The sequence below is a fragment of the Salvelinus alpinus genome, chromosome 23 (assembly GCF_045679555.1).
Source record: "Salvelinus alpinus chromosome 23, SLU_Salpinus.1, whole genome shotgun sequence".
NCBI classification, from domain to species: domain Eukaryota; kingdom Metazoa; phylum Chordata; class Actinopteri; order Salmoniformes; family Salmonidae; genus Salvelinus; species Salvelinus alpinus.
In genome coordinates, this window is record NC_092108.1 from 40357485 (window position 1) to 40379163 (window position 21679).

General features: G+C 42.7%; 2 protein-coding genes across 8 annotated transcripts in view; one reads left to right on the top strand and one right to left on the bottom strand.

Annotated features, from left to right (window-relative positions):
- The first annotated feature begins 14429 nt into the window (after positions 1-14429).
- LOC139550982 (olfactomedin-like protein 2B) lies at positions 14430-20046 on the top strand. Of its 3 annotated transcripts, none has more exons than XM_071362300.1 (8): positions 14430-14921; positions 15985-16251; positions 16531-16638; positions 16750-16923; positions 17440-17632; positions 17893-18540; positions 18697-18873; positions 19049-20046. In XM_071362300.1, the coding sequence occupies exons 1-8, from the start codon at positions 14724-14726 to the stop codon at positions 19648-19650; spliced, it is 2367 nt and encodes a 788-aa protein (XP_071218401.1). In that variant the 5' UTR covers positions 14430-14723; the 3' UTR covers positions 19651-20046. The 3 variants fall into 3 exon arrangements, with proteins under 3 accessions (XP_071218401.1, XP_071218399.1, XP_071218400.1); XM_071362298.1 differs by having other exon boundaries at positions 14431-14921; positions 17437-17632; XM_071362299.1 differs by having other exon boundaries at positions 14432-14921; positions 17437-17632; positions 17896-18540.
- The window catches only part of LOC139550983 (cyclic AMP-dependent transcription factor ATF-6 alpha-like), a 50222-nt gene continuing 48580 nt past the window's right edge, over positions 20038-21679 (bottom strand). For all 5 annotated transcript variants that reach the window (XM_071362304.1, XM_071362303.1, XM_071362302.1 and 2 more), the window contains one exon: positions 20038-21012. In XM_071362304.1, the coding sequence (XP_071218405.1) occupies positions 20822-21012 (191 nt within the window). In that variant the 3' untranslated portion in view covers positions 20038-20821. The remainder of the gene's footprint in view (positions 21013-21679) is intronic.

The window sequence follows — 21679 nt, forward strand, 5'->3', positions numbered from 1 at the left end:
CTCTCCTTCCAGACTCATATCAAACATCTCCAATCCAAAATCAAATCAAGAATCGGCTTTCTATTCCGCAACAAAGCCTCCTTCACTCACGCCGCCAAACTTACCCTAGTAAAACTGACTATCCTACCGATCCTCGACTTCGGCGATGTCATCTACAAAATAGCTTCCAATACTCTACTCAGCAAACTGGATGCAGTTTATCACAGTGCCATTCGTTTTGTTACTAAAGCACCTTATACGACCCACCACTGCGACCTGTATGCCCTAGTCGGCTGGCCCTCGCTACATGTTCGTCGTCAGACCCACTGGCTCCAGGTCATCTACAAGGCTATGCTAGGTAAAGTGCCGCCTTATCTCAGTTCACTGGTCACGATGGCTACACCCACCCGCAGCACGCGCTCCAGCAGGTGTATCTCACTGATCATCCCTAAAGCCAAAACCTCATTTGGACGCCTTTCCTTCCAGTTCTCTGCTGCCTGCGACTGGAACGAATTGCAAAAATCTCTGAAGTTGGAGACTTTTATCTCCCTCAACAACTTTAAAAATCTGCTATCCGAGCAGCTAACCGATCGCTGCAGCTGTACATAGTCCATCTGTAAACTACCCACCCAATTTACCTACCTCACCCCCCATACTGCTTTTATTTATTTACTTTTCTGCTCTTTTGCACACCAGTATCTCTTCTTGCACATGATCATCTGATGATTTATCACTCCAGTGTTAATCTGCTAAATTGTAATTTTTCGATTTATTGCCTACCTCATGCCTTTTGCACACATTGTATATAGATTCTCTTTTTTTTCTACCATGTTATTGACTTGTTTATTGTTTACTCCATGTGTAACTCTGTGTTGTCTGTTCACACTGCTATGCTTTATCTTGGCCAGGTCGCAGTTGCAAATGAGAACTTGTTCTCAACTAGCCTACCTGGTTAAATAAAGGTGAAATAAGAAAATAAAAAATAAACATCCAAACTTTTCACAGTAGCTGAACAGAGATCCAATTTAAAGAAAAATGGAGAATGTCCACTCACCTTTAGAGTGCTCCTAAATATAATGTTTTGTATACATATTGGAACCACCATACAGAACGCTTTTACACTTCTCCAGAAGCTGAATTTGCATGCGCATCATGGACGTTTTCACCATATAACCAGGACTGTGTCATTTATTCTATGTTTGGTTTGAATAAAATTGGACGAAAAACAAGCAATCTGTTCGTTTTTTCTCTCAACAACAACAATAAATGAATATAAAATGTAATGATGTCATAAAATCGGCAGGATAAAAAGAACGAAGCATTGCTGTTGAACCAGCCTTCATTATAGTAGGCCTAGGGTAAGGGTAGCCTACAGAAGGATTTGGGTTTAACAAATGTGAAACGGGAAACAAGCAATTTTTACAGGAAAATAACTTCTAAATACGAAGTTTACCGGTATTCACCGAGGTTCTCATCTCTCGTTTCATGATGAGCATGGACACACGTAGCCTTACATCCAGGCTGTATCACATCCGGTCGTGATTGGGAGTCCCATAGGGCGGCGCACAACTGGCCCAGCATCGTCCAGGTTTGGCCGGGGTAGGCCGTCATTGTAAATAAGAATTTGTTCTTAACTGACTTGCCTAGTTAAATACATTTATTTTTAAAAACATCATGGAGGGGACTGATGTCCTGTTCAGTTTGAGAGGGAGAGCGCGAAGATGAGAAGGAGGACCGGAGGTAAGCTTGCTACTGCTATAATTTATTTTAATAAAAAACATATGTTTAGTTGCCCTTATTGAAGCTATTTATCAGAGTTATTGACCTCACAATAAGACATATTTGAGTAATTTACATAACTTTACATTAATATGAAGCAGCAGCCACGGAGATGGACAGTGCATGGGTGCTGAAAGTTGGCTAATTTGAGAAGTCCTCATTCATTTAAACAGTCTTCATTTTAATATGACTTTAGGCTATTACCAAGAGGGCTTTGTGTTGGAGCCTATTTCTTCCTATTCAAGAAATAAGAGGTCGATCTACCTGTTTGACAGACTAAATTACAGTCTAGTATCCATAGATTTTGTCAACCAATTCCGTCAGTCACCATGCACTCCTCAAATATCTTAGTGTCAGTGAGTGAAGGGCTTAAAACCAGGGCTCGAATTGAGGGGTATGTGAGGGTATTGTGGCTTTTCACTTTGTTCTCAGATTAGCTGTTATTTGGAGCCATGGGGTCTGCTAGCTCAGCGCTAGGGGTACTTAGCAAGGCTCCGTCCCCAGTACATCCATGTCCATACAGGGCAACCATATCAGGAAAGGACACGCACCCACTGTGTGTCGTCTGCCTGAGTCTCGAACACATGGAAGCAGCATTCAACGACCCCCGGTCATGCATCCATTGTAAGGATTTTGCTGCTAACACCATCCATCGGAGAGTGCACAGAGCAGCCCAATGTGGTTTGTCTCACACACTGCCTTCGAGCGGGGAGACTACCTCACAGACCAAGCCCTCATGGGTCGACGACATGGATGGCTATCCCAAGGACATTCACCCACTTTTCCAGGGCTTGGCCCCAGAGGAGGGGGAAGGGGACCTCGTCATCAGCGGAGGAGGAAGAGGACAAGGAAGCGCAAGTCGTTACCTCTAGGCCCTCTTCTGTCCTTAGCGGGGTATCGGTAGAGGATGACAGATATTTGGCCAGTGATGTCTTCAAATGGGCAGCGACCACACTCACCATTGAGTGGCCTGAACCCAGAGAGGGACTGGTAGGACAGAAGGAAACTCCCCTCTCTCCCCGTCCCAGGCATGCATCTCCGCCCAGCTATCCCAGCTTGCATGGTGGAAGCCAAGCGCAATTGGGACAAACCCTTGACCGGCAAGGTCCACACCAGTCTGTGACTGCTGAGTATAACTTTTTCAGATGCAACACTTTATTCTCTCTGTGCAACAAACACTGTATGAAGGCTCAGGCTAAGACCCAGATGCAGACACAGGAGATGGATAGTACGAGTCTCAGAGTTAATTATCGAACAAGGGGCAGGCAAAAGGTGAGTCAACGCAGGCAAAGAGTCGTAATCCAAATCAGAATCAAGCAGGTACAGGACAGCAGGCAGGATCAGGGTTAGGACAGGCATAAAGGTCAGAACTGGGAAGACTATAGGAAAACAAAAACTAGCGCACAGGAAACACGGGAACACGCTGGTAGGACAAAATGGGACAAGACGAACTGGCAACAGACAAACAGAAAACGCAGGTATAAATACACAGGGGATAATGGGGTGGAGATGGGAGACACCTGGTGGGAGGTGGAGACAAGCACAAAGACAGGTGAAACAGATCACACTGCACAAGCCAGAAGTTTCAAAGATTGAAACAATTTTAAGGCAGTTTGACAAATCTCAAAACTTGATTTCCAAACTGTATCAAGGGTTGATAGATGCTTTTCCCGATGACACAAAACATGTAAAACAAAAATATAAGGAAGACCTGGGAGACACTATTGATGATGATGAATGGATACAGATATGTTTTAATGCCCATTCATGTTCATATAATCCCAGACATAAATTACGTCAATTTAAGACCATCCATAGAACGTACTATATGCCACACTCAGAAATGTACTTCCTCTGCTGGAGATGTAAAACACAAAAGGGGGCATACTGTATTTGCATATGTTATGACCTTGTGAAGGCTGGCTGAATTCTGGCAAAGAGTATGTTATTTTATCTCAGCATGTCTACAGATTCTCCTTTTTCCCTGTTTTTGTTTGCTTGGAAATGTTGATATTGCAGACTGTTATAAGAGGAAACTGTGTAACCATAGCATTTATAGAAATGCATTGCCATTAATTGGAAGGTTGATGGCTCCTTTCTCCTCCAACAATGTCACAATGGATGGCAGAAATGTCAAGTTATGTATGACTTGATTTGATTTATTACAAGATTAAGGGTATACTGTGCAACTTTCATAAGGTCTGGAATATTGTATGACAAAAGGGGTCTGTATTGAAACATTATTTTTTTGTCAAGCATTCACAAATAGATTACATTTTTTATGGCACACCAGACACCTGTAAGGGTAGGAAACAACACATCTGCCACGCTGATCCTCAACACGATGGCCCCTCAGGGGTGCGTACTTAGTCCCCTCCTATTCTCCCTGTTCACCCACGACTGCGTGGCCAAGCACGACTCCAACATCATCGTTAAGTTCACTGACTACACAGCGGTGGTCGGCCTGATCACCGACAATGATGAGACAGCCTATAGGGAGGAGGTTACTGCTAGGACAACAACCTCTCCCTCAACGTGAGGAAGACAAAGGAGATGATCATGGACTGCAGGAAAAGCAGGGCCAAACACGCCCCCATTCACATCAACGGGGCTGTAGTGGAGCGGGTCGAGAGTTTCAAGTTCCTTGGTGTCCACATCACCAACAAACTATCATGGTCCAAACACACCAAGAAAGGAGACTGAAAAGATTTGGCATGGGTCCCCAGATCCTCAAAAAGTTATACAGCTGCACCATCAAGAGGATCCTGACTGGTTGCATCACAGCCTGGTATGGCAACTGCTCGGCATTCAATCGTAATGCGCTACAGAGGGCCAAGCTTCCTGCCATCCAGGACCTATACACTAGGCTGTGTCAGAGGAAGGCCCCAAAAAATTGTCAAAGACTCCAGTCACCCAAGTCATAGACTGTTCTCTCTGCTACCCCACGGCAAGCGGTACCAGAGCACCAGGTCTAGGTACGAACTGCTCCTTAACAGCTTCTACCCCCAAGCCATAAGACTGCTGAACAATTAATCAAATGGCCACCCAAACTATTTGTACTATCCCACTTTGTTTTTACACTGCTGCTAATCGCTGTTTATTATCTATGCATAGTCAATTTACACCTACCTACATGTACAAATTACATCGACTAACCTGTACCGGTACCCCCTGTATATAGCCTCATTATTGTTATTTTATTGTGTTACTTTAAAAATATATATACTTTATTTTATTTAGTAAACATTTTCTTAACTCTATTTTCTTAAAACTGCAGTGTTGATTAAAGGCTTGTAAGTAAGCAATACAACGGTTCTACACCGGTTGTATTCAGCGCATGTGACAAATAAAATTAGATATAATGTTTTTTTCATTTTATTTAACCTGTCTCAGTGGACTAATCAATTGAGGAGGCTGCGGGGATGCCACGGTCCAAGAATATGGGGATTGTGGCTCAGATGCACAAGGCACGTCTCTCTCCAGAATGCGCTCTGTCCCACCATTTGGTGGCTAATCATTGTTTATAACTTCAAAGTGTGCATTGTTTGCTATGTCTATCAATTTGGCTCCCGAGTGCCGCTTTGGTCTAAGGCGTGTGGTCAGTGCTAGAGACCATGGTTCGATTCAGACCATGGTCCATGGTTCAATGCAGACCATGGTTCGATTCCAGGCTGTATCACAACCGGCCGTGATTGGGAGTCCCGTAGGGCGGCGCACAATTGGTCCAGCGTCGTCCGGGGAGGCCCCTCTCTCGTTAACGGTTGTCACATTGTATTGTGGAAGCTCTTATATTGGCCTATAATAGCAAGGGGTTACAGCCTCCGGAGAGCCTGAGGGCTCACTCCACCAGAGGTATGGCTACATCTTGGGCACTGTGCAAGGGCATCTCCTTACTGGAGATTTGCGATTGCGGCTTGTTCAGCATCCCCACTTATATTGTGTTCTACCGGTTGGATGTCACTGCACCTTCATTGGGGCCTCTTAGGTTTGATATGTGAGACCACCTGGCTTCAGAGAGCATGTGCGATATTGGAGTTAGCCATAACCCACAGTGAGATAGAAACGAATAATTGAAAGAGAACGTACGGTTACTTGTGTAACCTTGGTTCTCTGATATGAGTGAGATATCTCACCACATTTCCCTACTCGCAAGAGTGTGAGGACGTTTGGCATGCTCGAGAATGACCAGAGGGCGGGCGACAGACGGGTATGATTGGTTCTTCGAGCTACTTAGAGATTCTGGGGAATCCTACAGTGAAATATCTCACTTATAATATCAGAGAGCCGGGGTTATGCAAGCAACATTACGTTTCCTGGAGAGCATATCCTCTTTGTCCTGGTCTTTTCAAGAAAAGAATGTCTTACAAATCCTATAAACACAGACACAATGTTTCTGGCAATGAGTGAACAATGCATAGCATATACAGTACAAGACCAACTTTTCTAATGCCGGTCAAAAGTGGTTAGAGTTCCACAGCAAAGGCTAAATATTATTATTCCCATGCTGTTTGAAAGCATGTTTGAATGAATATGCCAAGAAGTTTATTTTGTCTCAAACATATATTATACTGTTTACATTATGTTATTGATTACACAAACTTAAACTCGCATTCATTCTCTCAGTTCTCGAAGAATGTTGCTTTTGTCTTCCTCAGGAAACATGGTTACGGACTTTGATTGAATAGAAACCCCAACAACTGTTCCACTTAAAGCCGAAAATCTATGAAAACGGTATATTCTACTAAATAGTCTTATGGAAATCAAACCCAGCCCCAACAACTGGAAATAACGCCCGCAGCTATGTTTCACTTGGTTTTCTGGCCAAATCTCTCCATGTTTCCATCAATGTGTATAAGCTGTTCCATATGGAGCGATGTAAGAAGAGGGAGTTGAAAACACAAGAGAAGACAAGGGGGACTTATTTGTATGTTTTGTATTAGTTAAGGTTATCATTGTATGTGAATTATTTAATGCTCCCTCACAGAAGGTCTTACCTAGAGGCCAATGTAATATTTATGGAGGGCTTTGATGAGGTCTCTTTAAGGAACAGATTGCAGGAGATTTCCCCTTTAGCTAATCTGCTGAATATCTTTCCCATGGTTGCACCATCCCATCTGAACTCCAACCAGACAATAGTATACCACCTAGGATAATGCAAGCTTGTTCTTGTGTTACCGTAAATATAGAGGTTTGACTGGAGAGGCATGTTCAGACGTTTCACCCCAAAAAAACTTTCCTGTCAGAATCCCTCTTTTAGGAATTCACTATACGTGTGGTTCACTGAACACATCATATGGAATACCATGCAGAAAATTTTACTTAAAAGTAATCTATAATGTTCAAAGTTGTTGGGGGAGGAAAGGGAACTGTATCAAATTTAAAACAGTCCTAAAACAAATCTTTGGACATGTGTTCGGCTGACCATTATTAGCTACCACAAACTCTCCAATCTGTGTCTGTTATCAGATTCAAAATCTTCCCATGGTATATTACTTTTTTATTACTACTAAAAGGAAAGCGGTAAATCAATAAGACGTTATACTCAACAAACAACTCTAAACCTCCTATGCTGACTTATACAAAGTTAATTTCCTACTTTTCTTCAAAGTTCCCCAACCCCAATGATAAAAGAAAATAGTATCCCTCAGATCAGTATCTGCACTCCCTGGCACGTCTCCATAATATTACAGGTACCTTTGAAACAAAAAAGATCTGTGATTTCACTCACACAGGTACCCATTAAAGAGGACCTCTAGCGGCTGTAGCATAGCTGTAGGTGTGTGTCAAAGCAACAACGTCAACCTCCCTGCCACATACTGCTGGAGGGCTCTGTACCTACACAATAGACTGTTGTTCTAATAGCTTTGAATGAGGGGTGCCAAGCAACACGGATCTGCACCTCTCACACTTAAATAAACACTGACATATGCGCATTCCATAGCACAGGGAATTATCAATCAAGTATTACTCAACCACGAGAACTATCCTTCAAATCAAATCAAAGTTTATTGGTCTCGTACACAGATTTGCAGATGTTAACACAGGTGCAGCGAAATGCTTGTGTTTCTAGCTCCAACAGTGCAATAATAATATCTAGCAATAAAAATGTTTAAAACCATACACAAAGAATCCATAAAAATTAAGCAATTAAGAAATATCAGAATGAAAAATGTCAGAGAACGGAATATAAATATATATATATATATATACATAGTATATGAATAGAAAAGGTGTGTACAAGGCCTCCCGAGTGGCGCAGCGGTCTACGGCACTGCATTGCAGTGTTGTGGCCTCACTACAGCCTGGGGTTTGATCCCAGGCTGTGTCACAACCGGCCGTGAGAGTCCCATAGGGAGGCGCACAATAGGCCCAGTGTCGTCCGGGTCAGGAGAGAGTTTAGCCCGGGGGGGGGGGGCTTTACTTGTCTCATTGCGCTCTAGCAACTCCTTGTGGTGGGCCGGGTGCCTGCAGGCTGACTCGGTTGTCAGTTGAAAGGTGTTTTCTCCTACACATTGGTGCAACTGGCTTCCGGGTTAAGCGAGTGGGTTTTAAAATGTGCGGCTGGCGGGTCATGTTTCGGAGGACGCATGACTCAATCTTCGCCTCTCCCGAGCCTGTTGGGGAGTCGCAGCGATGACACAAGATCGAAATCATGAAATGTGGGTGAAAAAGGGGGTAAACATGTCCCCCAATTAATTTTAAAAAGGTGTGCGCAGTAGTTATATAGGATGAGCCATCAGTATAATACAGTATATAAATACATATAAAGTGGGTAAGACAATATGTCAACATTATTAAAGTGACCAGTGTTCAATGACTAGAATACAGTATATACTGTACATTTTTAAAGTACATAAACATTATTAATGGAAAACTCTACCTAAAAAATACCTTTTGGTGTTTGTTTCATTAGGCCAGTGTTGATATAGCCCCAAAATGTTTTGCATGTCAACAATCAAGTTTTCAAGATATATTGAATATTATTCATTTTGGGTAACAGACATATACAACAAAATGTACAATGTGGACCCAGAGGAAATCACTTGAAAGTATGAATTAAAACGCTTGTTTCCAAAGTGGTCTTTGATGGTAAAAACAATATATATAATGATTAAAAGGCAAGACAAAATTACAAACAACCAAAAATACATTCATGTAACGGTTTTCGTCGTCTGAAGAAGAGTAGTCGGACCAAAGCGCAGAGTGGTAAGTGTTCATGTTTTTTATTTACACTGAACACTATAACAAAATAACAAGAGAATAAATGAAACCGAAACAGTACTGTAAGGTGCAAAACACTAAACAGAAAATAACTACCCACAAAAACCATGTGGGAAAAAGCTACCTAAGTATGATTCTCAATCAGAGACAACGATAGACAGCTGCCTCTGATTGAGAACCACACCCGGCCAAACACAAAGAAATATAAAACATAGAAAATGAACATAGAATGCCCACCCAAATCACACCCTGACCAAACTAAAATAGAGACATAAAAAGCTCTCTACGGTCAGGGCGTGACAATTCATTTATATAGACATCCTAAAAAATGCCACTATACACTGCACTTCTTCCTAACCTTAAAAATCAACCATATTAATTTCACATTAATTGCACATCATACCGATCCTTCAAATAAATACACCATCAATATAACTTTCAAAATATAAAAATACAGCCGATATTTCTCTCTCTCTACTTTAGCAGTTGTGTTCGGATCTACAGTGCATTCGGAAAGTATTCAGACCCCTTCCCTTTTTCCAAGAAGAAGTTTGGAAGCAAACTGGCCTCCATCATTCTTAAATGGAAGAAGTTAGGAACCAGCAAGATTCTTCCTAGAGCTGGCCACCTGGCCAAACTGAGCAATCAGTTGAGAAGGGCCTTGGTCAGGGAGGTGACCAAGAACCTGATGGACACTCTGACAGAGCTCCAGAGTTCCTCTGTGGAGATGGGAGAACCTTCCAGAAGGACAACCATCTCTGCAGCACTCCACCAATCAGGTCTTTATGGTAGAGTGGCCAGATGGAAGCCACCCCTCAGTAAAAGGCACATGACAGCCCACTTGGAGTTTGCCAAAAGGCACCTAAAGGACTCTCAGACCATGAGAAACAAGATTCTCTGGTCTGATAAAACCAAGATTGAACTCTTTGGCCTGAAGGCCAAGCGTCACAACTGGAGGAAACCTGGCACCATCCCTACGGTGAAGTATGGTGATGGTAGCATCATGCTGTGGGGATGTTTTTCAGCGGCAGGGACTGGGAGACTAGTCAGGATCAAGGAAAAAACTAATGGAGAGATCCTTGATGAAAACCTGCTCCAGAGTGCTCAGGACCTAGGACTGGGACGAAGGTTCACTTTCCAACAGGACAATGACCCTAAGCACACAGCCAAGACAATGCAGGAGTGGCTTCGGGACAAGTCTCTGAATGTCCTTGAGTGGCCCAGCCAGAGCCAGGACTTGAACCCGATCAAACATCTCTGGAGAGACTGTAAAATAGCTGTGCAGCAACGCTCTCCATCCAACCTGACAGAGCTTGAGAGGATCTTCAGAGAAGAATGGGAGAAACTCTCCAAATACAGGTGTGCCAAGCTTGTAGCATCATACCCAAGAAGACTCAAGGCTGTAATTGCTGCGAAAGGTGCTTCAAAAAAGTACTGAGTAAAGGGTCTGAATAGTTCTGTAAACGTGATATTTCCGTTTTTTTATTTTTATACATTTGCAAATATTTTAAAAAACTTTTCGATTTGTCATTATGGGGTATTGTGAGTAGATTGATGAGGAATAGTTTTTATGTAATCCATTTTAGAATAAGTCTGTAATGTAACAAAATGTGGGTACTTCCGGACAAGTCAGTTACAGTTACACATACCCGAGACCCGTGATAATCATATCAGATCCGACCCTGACCCGTAACATTATTTAGAATTCTGGATCCGGACCCGCTCAGGGCCCAGATCGGGTCTTGGGTATTTGGGTACAGGTGAATCCATGAAGACCTTTATTTTGTATACGTCCATGTTCCCAGTTTTGTGCGCAAATGCTACCTAGGTGTGGATAAGTTCTAATCATCACAATGGGAACAACATCCTCTATGCACTTCCTGATGAACCCCGTCACCGAGGCATTGTATATGTCAATGCTATTCTCAGAGGTGACCCAGAACATTTCCCAGTCCGTGTGATCAAAACAATCTTGAAGCATTGATTCCAATTAGTCTGACCAACGTTGAACAGTCTATACCACGGGAGCTTCTTGTTTAAGTTTCTGCCTATAGGTGGAAAGGAGCAGAATGGAGGCGTGATCTGATTTGTCAAAGGTAGGGCGCACAGAAGATGTGTTGTTAGAACTTCCTCCAATTTCCTTTATTAAAGTCCACAGCTTCAATAAATGCGGCCTCAGGATATGTGGTTTCCAGTTTGCACACAGTCCAGTGTAGTTCCTTGAGAGCCGTTGCGGTGTCGGCTTGGAGGGGAATATACAGGGCATTAATGATGACCCCAAAAAATGTATTGGGAGGTAATGCGGTCGACATTTGATGGTGAGGTATTCCAGATTGGGAGATCAAATGGACTTGAGTTCCTGTACATTACCACAATCACACCATGAGTTGTTAATCATGAAACAAACCTCTCCGCCTTTCTTTTTTCCGGAGAGTTCTTTCTTCCTGTCCACGCAATGGACAGAGAACAATATATCCGGAGAGATCCATGATTCCGTAAAACATATGTTACAGTCCCTAATGTCTATCTGGAAGGTGATCCTTGCCCTGAACTTGTCTACTTTATTGTCCAGGGACTGAACTTTAGCGAGTAATAAACTCGGAAGTGGTGGATGGTATGCCTGAGTCTGACTAGGGCCCCACTCCTTCGACCTCTTCTCTGGTGACTGTTTTTTGTCACAGCCCCTGGGATGACTAGAGCTCCCTCAGGAAGTTCAAACAAAGGATCCAGATCAGGTAAGTCAAATTTCTGCATGAATTTCTGGTGAGTGACCGGCAATCTAATATCCAAAAGTTATTTCCGGCTGTAGGTAATAATATAAGAAACGTTCTGAACAAATAATGTAAGAAAACCCCCCCCCAAAAAAACGAGCTAAAAAACAGGGTGACCGTGTCTGTTGGCGCCATTTTCAGAGGGTGATGAGGTTATTGTAACTGGTTTGAGTAGTTTGAGAGAGTATTTTTATATATTTTTTAAGTGCGCATACTATTGAATCTTTCTATTCAACCTGGACAACCTGGGTAGCCGTAGCATAGTAAATGAAAATCCAGGACACTCATATTAGTATGATATGTTACGTTTGGTATGGCATGTATTCGTTTGTGGATGTCAATCCTCCATTTCGTATGATACGTTGCAAAATGCAATTCGTATGATATGTCACAAATTACAATTCGTATAATACATTACGAATTTGCAATACGTATGATACAGTATGTTACGAATTTCAATTTGTTGTGGCTAACGTTAGCTTGGCTAGGAGTTTGGTTAGGGTTTAAGGTTAGGGTTAAGGTTAAGGTTAGGGATAAGCCAGGCGTACACTACACGACCTTGGCCCTGATTTAAATGTCCCAGACAAGTTTTTGAGATTGGAGACAAAATCCCCAATGTCATTGCCTACTCAGGCGCATGGCCGTAGAGACACAATCTGAAGTCTACCGAGCCATCCCAGACGTTCCAATATTTTAAAATGTCTGATTTTATCTGCACAAAATGTGCAAATGCTCTTGTAGTGTGAGATGTGCAACGACAAGTTGAGAACGGTGATCAGCAGTAGCCAATGAGAGCTCGCCAGAGAAGAAGCCAAAGATGATGACGTTGTATTGCATCACCCAGAATGTGTAGACTATCGAGCAAGAGCGATGACTACTACTAATATGCAGGTGTACTTTTTAACCAAAGCCAAAGTGTCAAATCAATACAGCTCTGAAGTTCACAAGCAATGTTATTCAATAAAAAATGTATTGGCTAGATATTTCAACTCTGTATGGCAAGCGTGAATGTCTGACTGAAAACGTTTGAGGCTGCTTTGAGCCACAGCTCGTTCTAGCTACGTTACCAATCTAATCACGTCATCACATCATTGTTTTCGCGAGACTGCGTGGTATCGAGAATCCTCACGATCAAATGAAAAATCTTGTAATGTGTGACCGCTGTCTGTGCCACATTGTTTAGTGTGCGCACCACTACGTTGGAAAGAGAAACAACTACAGGAAAGACGGTTGTTTAATGTGAGAGGCTCAGTGATGTTAGGCTTAGGAGTTAGGTTAAAGGGTTGAGGTTAGGGTTAGGGGAAGAGTTAGCTAACATGCTAAGTAGTTGCAAAGTAGCTATAAAAGTACTAAGTAGTTGCAAAGTTGCTAACTAGCTAAACTTGTCCGTGATGAGATTCCAACACACAACCTTTGGGTTGCTAGACGTTTGCGTTATGTGTTGGCTTTTGCGTTAAGTAACCCTATGTCTTATGTAACCATACCAAACGTAACATACCATACTCATTTGAGTGTCCCAGATTTTTGTTTATTTTTGTTATGGCTAGTCTATGAGACCAGGCTGTTCTATTCTATTTTTAAGATACACTTTTAGAACTAGAACACAGAATAAAGTGTCTTAGTTGGAGCAAAGGTGAGATGAAATTACATGAAAATACATGACTGTTTCTGGCCCCCTGACATTATATGATTTGAGAAACAAGAGTTCATTAACCCAAAGCAAGAGAATCAAAAGTCTGTTGCAAGTAAAACATACAATATTGTCATTATTATGAAATACACCCTGTATTATGGCTGTTCACTAAAGAATATATGAAGAATAATACTCACTTATCTTAATTCCCACATTGCTGGAATGTTTGTAGAATAATTTCCATTACATAAAACGATGCTGACAGGAGTAATCCCCTGGATGGCGCTATCGTGTAAGGTTCGCCATCGGGTAAGACTTACCCTCACACATTTTCCCTTTATTTCCACCACAAATAGCCTAAACTCAAAGTAGGTCCGATTTATGAGCTTTTATGATTTTAAATCAAAATCGAATAAAATGTTATACGTCACATGCTTCATAAACAACATGTGTAGACTAACAGTGAAATGCTTACTTCCCAACAATGCAGAGAGAAAAATATAAAAATAATATACAAATAATAATAGGAGGAATAGATACACAATGAGTAATGATAACTTGGCTACACCGAGTCAATGGGCATGGGGACATTTAGGGAGATATGTTCATATAGGTAGGGCGGCAGGTAGCCTAGCGGTTAAGCGCGTTGGGCCAGTAACAAAGGTCGCAGGTTTGAATCTGCAAGCCGACTAGGTTAAAAATCTGATGATGTGCCTTTGAGCAAGGCACTTAACCCTAACTACTCCTGTAAGTCGCGCTGGATAAGAGAGTCTGCTAAATGACAAAAAATGTAAGGCTAAAGTGACTAGGCAGCAACGTATGTGATGAGTTAGTTTGCGGTCCATAAAATAAAACCACCTATAACAATACCCTACTCGCCAGGAATTTAAATGAATTCACTCAAACATTTCCCAAGGGCCAAAAGAGGCATTTAGGCTACAGTTTAGATGGGGGTATACAATTGAAAAGAAAGACCATCCCTTCTAACGTTATTGTTTCACATCCAATCTGTGGGACAGACTCCACCCTGTATCCAATATGGTCAAGTCCTTCCCATCTATCCATAACCAACCATGTTCATTCACCTCCAACTATCAACAGGCATCATACCTATCACTTACAGCGAAGGGAACACAATTGCTTTTCACCTGAGAGGATTCAAAATTCATTTCGGATTCATTTCGATTGAAAGATCACAGACATTTTCTTTAACCATGGACATTTTCTTATAAAATGTGGATATTTCAAACTAGTTGATTTCTTTTAGAATTCGCTGCAGATCGTTTCAAAGGCATACTTTTTTGATTGGCAACGTCTCAATTGGGCACCGGGTAATTTAGATGATGATGATGTCTAGGTTGCAGCTATTGCTCCTGTTGTGGTGCGCCATCGCCCTCACTTGGGCACAAGTCGCATCCAGCGATGTGATGGAGAACTCTCTGACAGATGTCCATGATGGAATTAAAGAGAAACTAGAACAGACCGAGGGACCACTTATGGATGATGAGATGGACAACCAGGAGAACGTTTTAACTCAGGTATTTACGACCTCGCTCTGGATTTGTTCGGAGTGACAGGCTAGTTTTACGCATAGCCTACCTATACAAAGCCAGGTGCGACATTTAATCACAGGGGTGAGGAAGAAAATTGCATTTTCTCAAGCATTATAATTCATAACTTTTGAGTATAGAATATTAATAATTGATACTTCATCGTCTATGAGTACTGGCCTGGGAAAAGTTTAACTATTATGTTGAGCACTTATCATGCGTAATTACACATGCACACAGAGCATTGCCATTATAGTCAGTATTGGCGTTTTGCTATGAACCATAAAGCATCTGCAATGCGATGCGATAAATTGAAGGTGGTTGTTTTACCCAGCAAACCAAAATTGGTTCTGTGAACGTTCCCAGAACATTCATTAGGTTGCCCCAAAACGTATAACACAAAAACGGTCCAGCTGTGCTGATGATTATGCAATGTTTGTATAAATAATTTGCCTGATGTTGCAAGAACATTCCCAGAACCCATTCTGTTAATACATTACCTGGAAACCTAATAAGAACCGTAGGGGAATGTCTGCGGTGGTTGTTACAGATGTTGTGCACAACATTCCAAATATATATATATTTTTAAATTCTGGGAAGGAAAAAAACATTTTGTTATCAAAAACATAATTGGAATGTTTTTGGGATGTTTTCATCCTAATGTTAGATAAAATCCTAACTGGAACTTTATAGGAATGTTAGCTAATGTCCTGCGAATGTTCCCGGTCTGCTTGGTAGTTACTTTGTAAGTGATTTTTAAAAAAACAGTATTTTTTCTACATTAGTCGATTCTTAGTCATTAAACCATTTTCAATGTGCAATGTGCATAGAGTATTTGGTATCTGAGAGATGAGATGGTGGTTTTTCCTATGTAGGACTAAATGTATGCATTCTCATGAATATGCTGTGTTGTTCCATATAAGTAATCCATTTAAATAGTTACTTATATCTTATAAGAAATTGCACCAATGCATGTCTGCGTGAATTGTGTAATGCTGTGCTCCTTCATTGGTGGACTACCCATGCTCTACCCATCTCTTCTCCATTGTAGCTGCTGGGTGATTATGACAAAGTGAAAACGCTGTCGGAAGGCTCTGACTGTCGCTGTAAATGTATTGTCAGACCCCTGAGCAGAAGTGCCTGCAGGCGGATAGAGGAGGGTGCAGCAAAGGCCGAAGACTTTTACACAGTGGAGACTGTGACATCGGGGCCCAATTGTAAAAAGTGTGCATGCATAGCCCCGCCCTCTGCTCTGAATCCCTGCGAGGGAGATTACAGGTTCAAGAAGCTGCAGGAGGCGGGGAAAGATGACATCAAGGTAATACACAAGCGCCTGCATCTCTCTGAGGGGAGACAACACCACGCGGCTTCCTTCTTAAAACAACCCCCATCTGCGTATTATCTTTATCAAACAAGGAGTTACCGCATGTCCTCCTACAGTGGAATATTTCCTCAAACTGTACTTGATCTGATGGAAATGTCCACATCATAAGCGGTTATTGAATACGGCATACATGACAGTAAGACTTTACAACTAAAATAACATGGAAAGATGTACTGTGATTATTCTGACTACTGTGTGATCTTGCTTTTACAGCTCTCAACAATAATGGAGTTACTGGAGGGAGCGTTTTACGGGATGGATCTGTTAAAGTTACACTCGGTTACAACTAAACTTCTCAACAGGGTTGACAATATAGAAAAGGTTTGTATACTGACACTCATAGGCATTTCACCGTCATAGCTTATATACCTTAAAGTCTGTGGTTGTGGTACTGGCTTCTCACCCTTTTGCTTTGCCTCTGTCGGTGTCCAGACCTTTTCTCGTAACCACACGGAGAAGGAGAAAGTGAGTGTGAGGAGCCGCTCTAGTGAGGAGAATGAGAGAGAGGAGAGAAGAGCACAGCAGAGGATGGAAAAGAGAAAACGTCTGACTGAGCTGGAGCCGTCCCTGCAGAAGGATACGGCTGCAGCCTATGCTAACACAGAGGTAACGCGCACACACACACTATGCTAACACAGAGGTAACGCGCACACACACACTATGCTAACACAGAGGTAACGCGCACACACACACTATGCTAACACAGAGGTAACCGAGGCTGTCAGTCACTCCAGATTTAGAGTGGAAACGATGGCGAGGGATTAAGGTAGCCAGTAGCCTGGCAGCGTCTTTAGTACAGTGGCGAGATCCAAACTAGTCTGGGTTCTTGACTACGAGTTTCCAGACAGCCCAGAAAACAATGACTTAAAATGATCGTCTTACTTTGAACCTCGACTGCATTCATTTTCACAAAACCAATGTGATCAAAACCATAGCATTTGTAGCCTAGTACTACAATTAAGAATCAGAAACAGAAATCTTTACTGCCATGCAACAAACAAATGGTTTGCTAAGAATTTATTGTGTAGTTACAGTTCAACATGTATAGTACAGTTGTCTCACTAAAAGCTTTACGATAACACATGTGATTTGGTCCTTTGTGATTGGATCCTCCTAAAGAAGAAGTATGAGGAGCGCTACGTGGGGGCCAAGGGCCAGGGGGCCACCAGGCCCATGCTGAAGAGGAGCCAGCCAGAGGACAGGGAGGAGCCCCAGTGGCCCCTGAAAGGCAAGGTGGGGCCCAACGGCATGGTCATCAGAGGGGTGACCTTCTACAAGGCCAACACAGTGGACGATGGAGCCGGTGAAGAGCTCAGTAAGTCAATTTATATACTGGACATAATACTAGAATAACTAACATAGCAGTAGTCCATCCAGTTCAGAACATACAGCAAATCTTCCCATTGATTTTAGTGTTGAAGGCTTCTTTTTTTAGGGGGGGGGGGGGGGGGGTCTCTACATTGGGGCTATGCCTATAGACATGTTTTGTTCTGGGTTTTTAATAGGACATTGGAGAGGCTTCTTGAGTATATTGGTGTAAATGCTTAACCCTTTGTGCTGCTCATTCACCACCAGCAGCAGAGGAAGCCCTGAGCGGTGATGGTTCCATGGACCTACTCATCGATGACCAGCTACTGAGACCCACCCAGCCCAGACCTGTGGCAGGCCCCCCAACACCTGCATCCCAAGACAGGAAGGGGAACCCAGATGACCAGGCGACTGACACCCCCAAAACAGCCACTAGTCCCCAAAGGAATCCCATTACATCTGCCCCTGGAGCTACCGGGACACCATCAACCACTGTTTCCATCCCGACCACCACCACCATTCAAACAAACACTAACACAACGGTTGCGACCACCACAACCACCATTCAACCAGCGACTACCACAACCACCACTCAACCAGCGACTACCACAACCACCACTCAACCAGCGACTACCACAACCACCACTCAACCAGCGACTACCACAACCACCACTCAACCAGCGACTACCACAACCACCACTCAACCAGCGACTACCACAACCACCACTCAACCAGCGACCACTAGAAAACCTGAAACCGTGTCTGTATTGACCACGTCTCCAACCACTGCACTGCAAAATGTCAACAGCACCACAGCCCCGACAAGCAAGGTGACTAGTGCGCCCAGACCCAAGCATCACATCAGCTGGACAGAGGGCCACTCAGAGGTTCCCTCGGCGACCCCTAAAGTCCCTGGTAAAAAAATATCTTTGGTTGATGGGGTATTTGATTTTCCAAAGTCACATTTTAATTTGATACTCTTTTCTGGTGGAAAATAGTATTCATTTTTTGATCTTTAAATACTTGAGGAAAGTACATATGTTGTCTTTATCTCTGTATGTTTACTAACAGGCCTGTGCAAAGACACTCTGGCCACCATCTCTGACCCAGTGACCCATAATACCTACGGCCGGAAGGAAGGTGCCTGGATGAAGGACCCGAAGGGCAACGGAAATTTAATCTATGTCACCAACTACTACTATGGCAACAACCTACTGGAATTCCGCGACATGGACACCTTCAAAAAAGGTATTCTCACAATTGACTAGTCCCAAAACCGAGTAGCTGTTTAGGTTCTGGGTGCCAAGATTACAAGACAAACATGGCAATAGATTCATGTAATGGTGGAATTTGATTCGTGTGATGTGCATCGCTCAGTATAAAGAATACTCTCTTATTTCTGCATTGTCTTGTTTCCTGTCAGGACGCTTCACCAATTCCTACAAGCTGCCGTACAACTGGATCGGCACGGGTCACGTCGTATACAACGGAGCCTTCTACTACAACCGGGCCTTCTCCCGTGACATCATCAAGTTTGACTTGCGTCTACGCTACGTTGCGGCCTGGACAACGCTGCATGACGCAGTGTTCGAGGAGGAGGAGGACACCTCCTGGAGGTGGCGAGGACACTCGGACATCGACTTTGGGGTGGACGAGAGCGGCCTGTGGTTGGTGTACCCTGCGCTGGACGAGGAGGGCTTCCACCAGGAAGTAATCATGCTAAACCGTGTGAACCCAGCTGACCTCAGCCTCCAGAGTACGTTCAGAACAGGCCTGAGGAGACACTTCTACGGAAACTCCTTTGTCATCTGTGGCGTCCTGTACGCGGTGGACAACTTTGAGCGTATCCACGCCAATATATCCTACGCCTATGACACGCACACACACACCCAGATGATCCCCAGATTACCGTTCACGAACAACTACACGTACACAACGCAAATCGACTACAACCCCAAGGACAAAAAGCTGTACGCATGGGACAACGGTCACCAGGTGACCTACGATGTTATATTTGCATATTAAAAGCCGTGGAGTAGTGATAAAATAAAAAGGGACCAGCACTTTTTTTGTATAAAAGTTTTTTTTAAATATATAAAAAAATTGCCTTAGTGGATTGTAGAGCAGTCTACAGGGCCTTTGTGTTGTACTGTATAATTCACATTTTGGTGCTCTGTCTTTTATTGCTCAAAATGGCTCCCGTGTTGTCCCGGCGCATGTTGTATTTTATATAATGGTCACGGTCTTTAACTGCCCAAAGGGCAGCAGGCAAGATCATTCAGCGAAGCAAGACAAGGTATTTTCTTACTGCTTGTTAGAAGTTTAAAGTGTATGTTGTATATACTTGAATTAAAAATAAAACTGTTAATAAAATATGCATTCAAACATGAATGCTGACACACAAACAAGTCATCAATATTAGGACTTGTTACTGTCCATGGTTTTATTTCAGAAAACCCTTTTAAAAGGTACTGCAAATACCATGATAAACCTTCAAGCAACTCAAAGAAAATTAGGTCATTATTACACCCTCATTTTACACATTTCAAAAAATGCAAATAACGGCCACCTCTTACAGTTACATGATGTTTGTATGATACATACAAATGAGTCTTGCGTATAATTGTTTGAATGTCTAATTTTGCTCACTCACCAACATGGCTTTAAAAAGCAACAAGCATAACATCACAGGATAGGTCTATTCACTTTTAAGTATGTGCAATATATCTTGTTAACATGGCTTAATTCCATCAATAGGGTCCAGAATCAATTAATATGTTTTGTATTAAGCTATTTTCAATTTAGTTCAATCTAAAAGAGTGCTATAGCAGTAGGGTCAAGACAGTGAAGGTTACCAAAGGGTTCAACTCTAAGTCCACTATTAATTCTACCAAAATACCTACAGTAGATGCCTGCATTGGCATTCTGTCCATTTAACATGAACCAGACGCTCTAAACCAAGCAATATGGAAGTAAACAGTTGCTGGACAACTTCTTTAAAAAGTCTTAATAGATTTGGAACATCTGAGGCACAGGGACTTGTGGAATGTGGAAGACAGAGGATGTGCGAATCTGATGCTAAACATTTCCAGAGAGGAAGACAAGGCTGCTTTTTTGTCACAGTTTATTAAATACACCAAAAGGTTGGTAAAATGATAGGTTTTTAGATTGCCAGGCCTTTTAGGTGAGGCCAATATCAGGCAGAGTCTGATAGAACACCAACCGATGCTGATGCCTTTCCGTTGGCATGGGTGGATTGGAAGTCAGTGGTGTTGGCGCGTAGGATCTCTGGGATGGTGGAGGTTTTGATGTGGAGGATCTTGGTGTCCATGACCTCACAGTCAATCTGCATCATCACCTCAAATGTGTCGTCCTTGATGACAGAGTCTGTAATGGAATACGATCAAAGTCAAAAATATGATTATAATGAAAATCAAAACCCTTCAATGGTTCATATTCAGTTGTCTGGAGTCTAGATGCCTCAACAGTCAGAAGCCACATCTGAAGTTTTATGTAATACAAGCCTCAGCACCATCAGCACTTTTTAGCAGACATCTAATGTTTGGAATTTGAGTTTCACTGTATAGGCCATTTGAGAGGATCTCCTGACAAGATCCCATTATACTGTCTCTCCATAAGGATCCCATCCCAAAAAGTCTGTCCTCTTTGCACTCTAGATCCCAAACGCAAAAGTCATTATCTGGTTCACCGCCTTCTCTCGGAGACCCTGTCTGGCGTCAGGTGGCTGAGGAGCCTGCATTACTGCTGCAGGGTGAGCCCCGGCTCCTAGAAGAACACCTGCTGAAGCCATCAGCCACACAACCACCGGAACGGCCAGGTCCATGTGGCTTAGCTGATGGGAGGAATTTACTAGCACATGGAGGGATCAGGTTTTGGATCTAAAAGCTGATTAATGCATACGGAAATTACATCGGAAAGGTTACGCAACCGGTGCATTTTGCGGACACGTGGTGCTGTAGTGCGAGGGAAGTATGTAGGTGTTTTCTACTTAAGCAATAAGGCCAGAGGAGGTGTGGTATATTATCAATATACC

Coding starts and splice junctions, on each gene's coding strand:
- LOC139550982 (XM_071362298.1), top strand. CDS start 14,724: ATGATGATGATGTCTAGGTTGCAGCTATTGCTCCTGTTGTGGTGCGCC. Junction 14,922..15,984: donor AGGAGAACGTTTTAACTCAG/GTATTTACGACC, acceptor TCTCCATTGTAG/CTGCTGGGTGATTATGACAA. Junction 17,633..17,892: donor TGGAGCCGGTGAAGAGCTCA/GTAAGTCAATTT, acceptor ATTCACCACCAG/CAGCAGAGGAAGCCCTGAGC.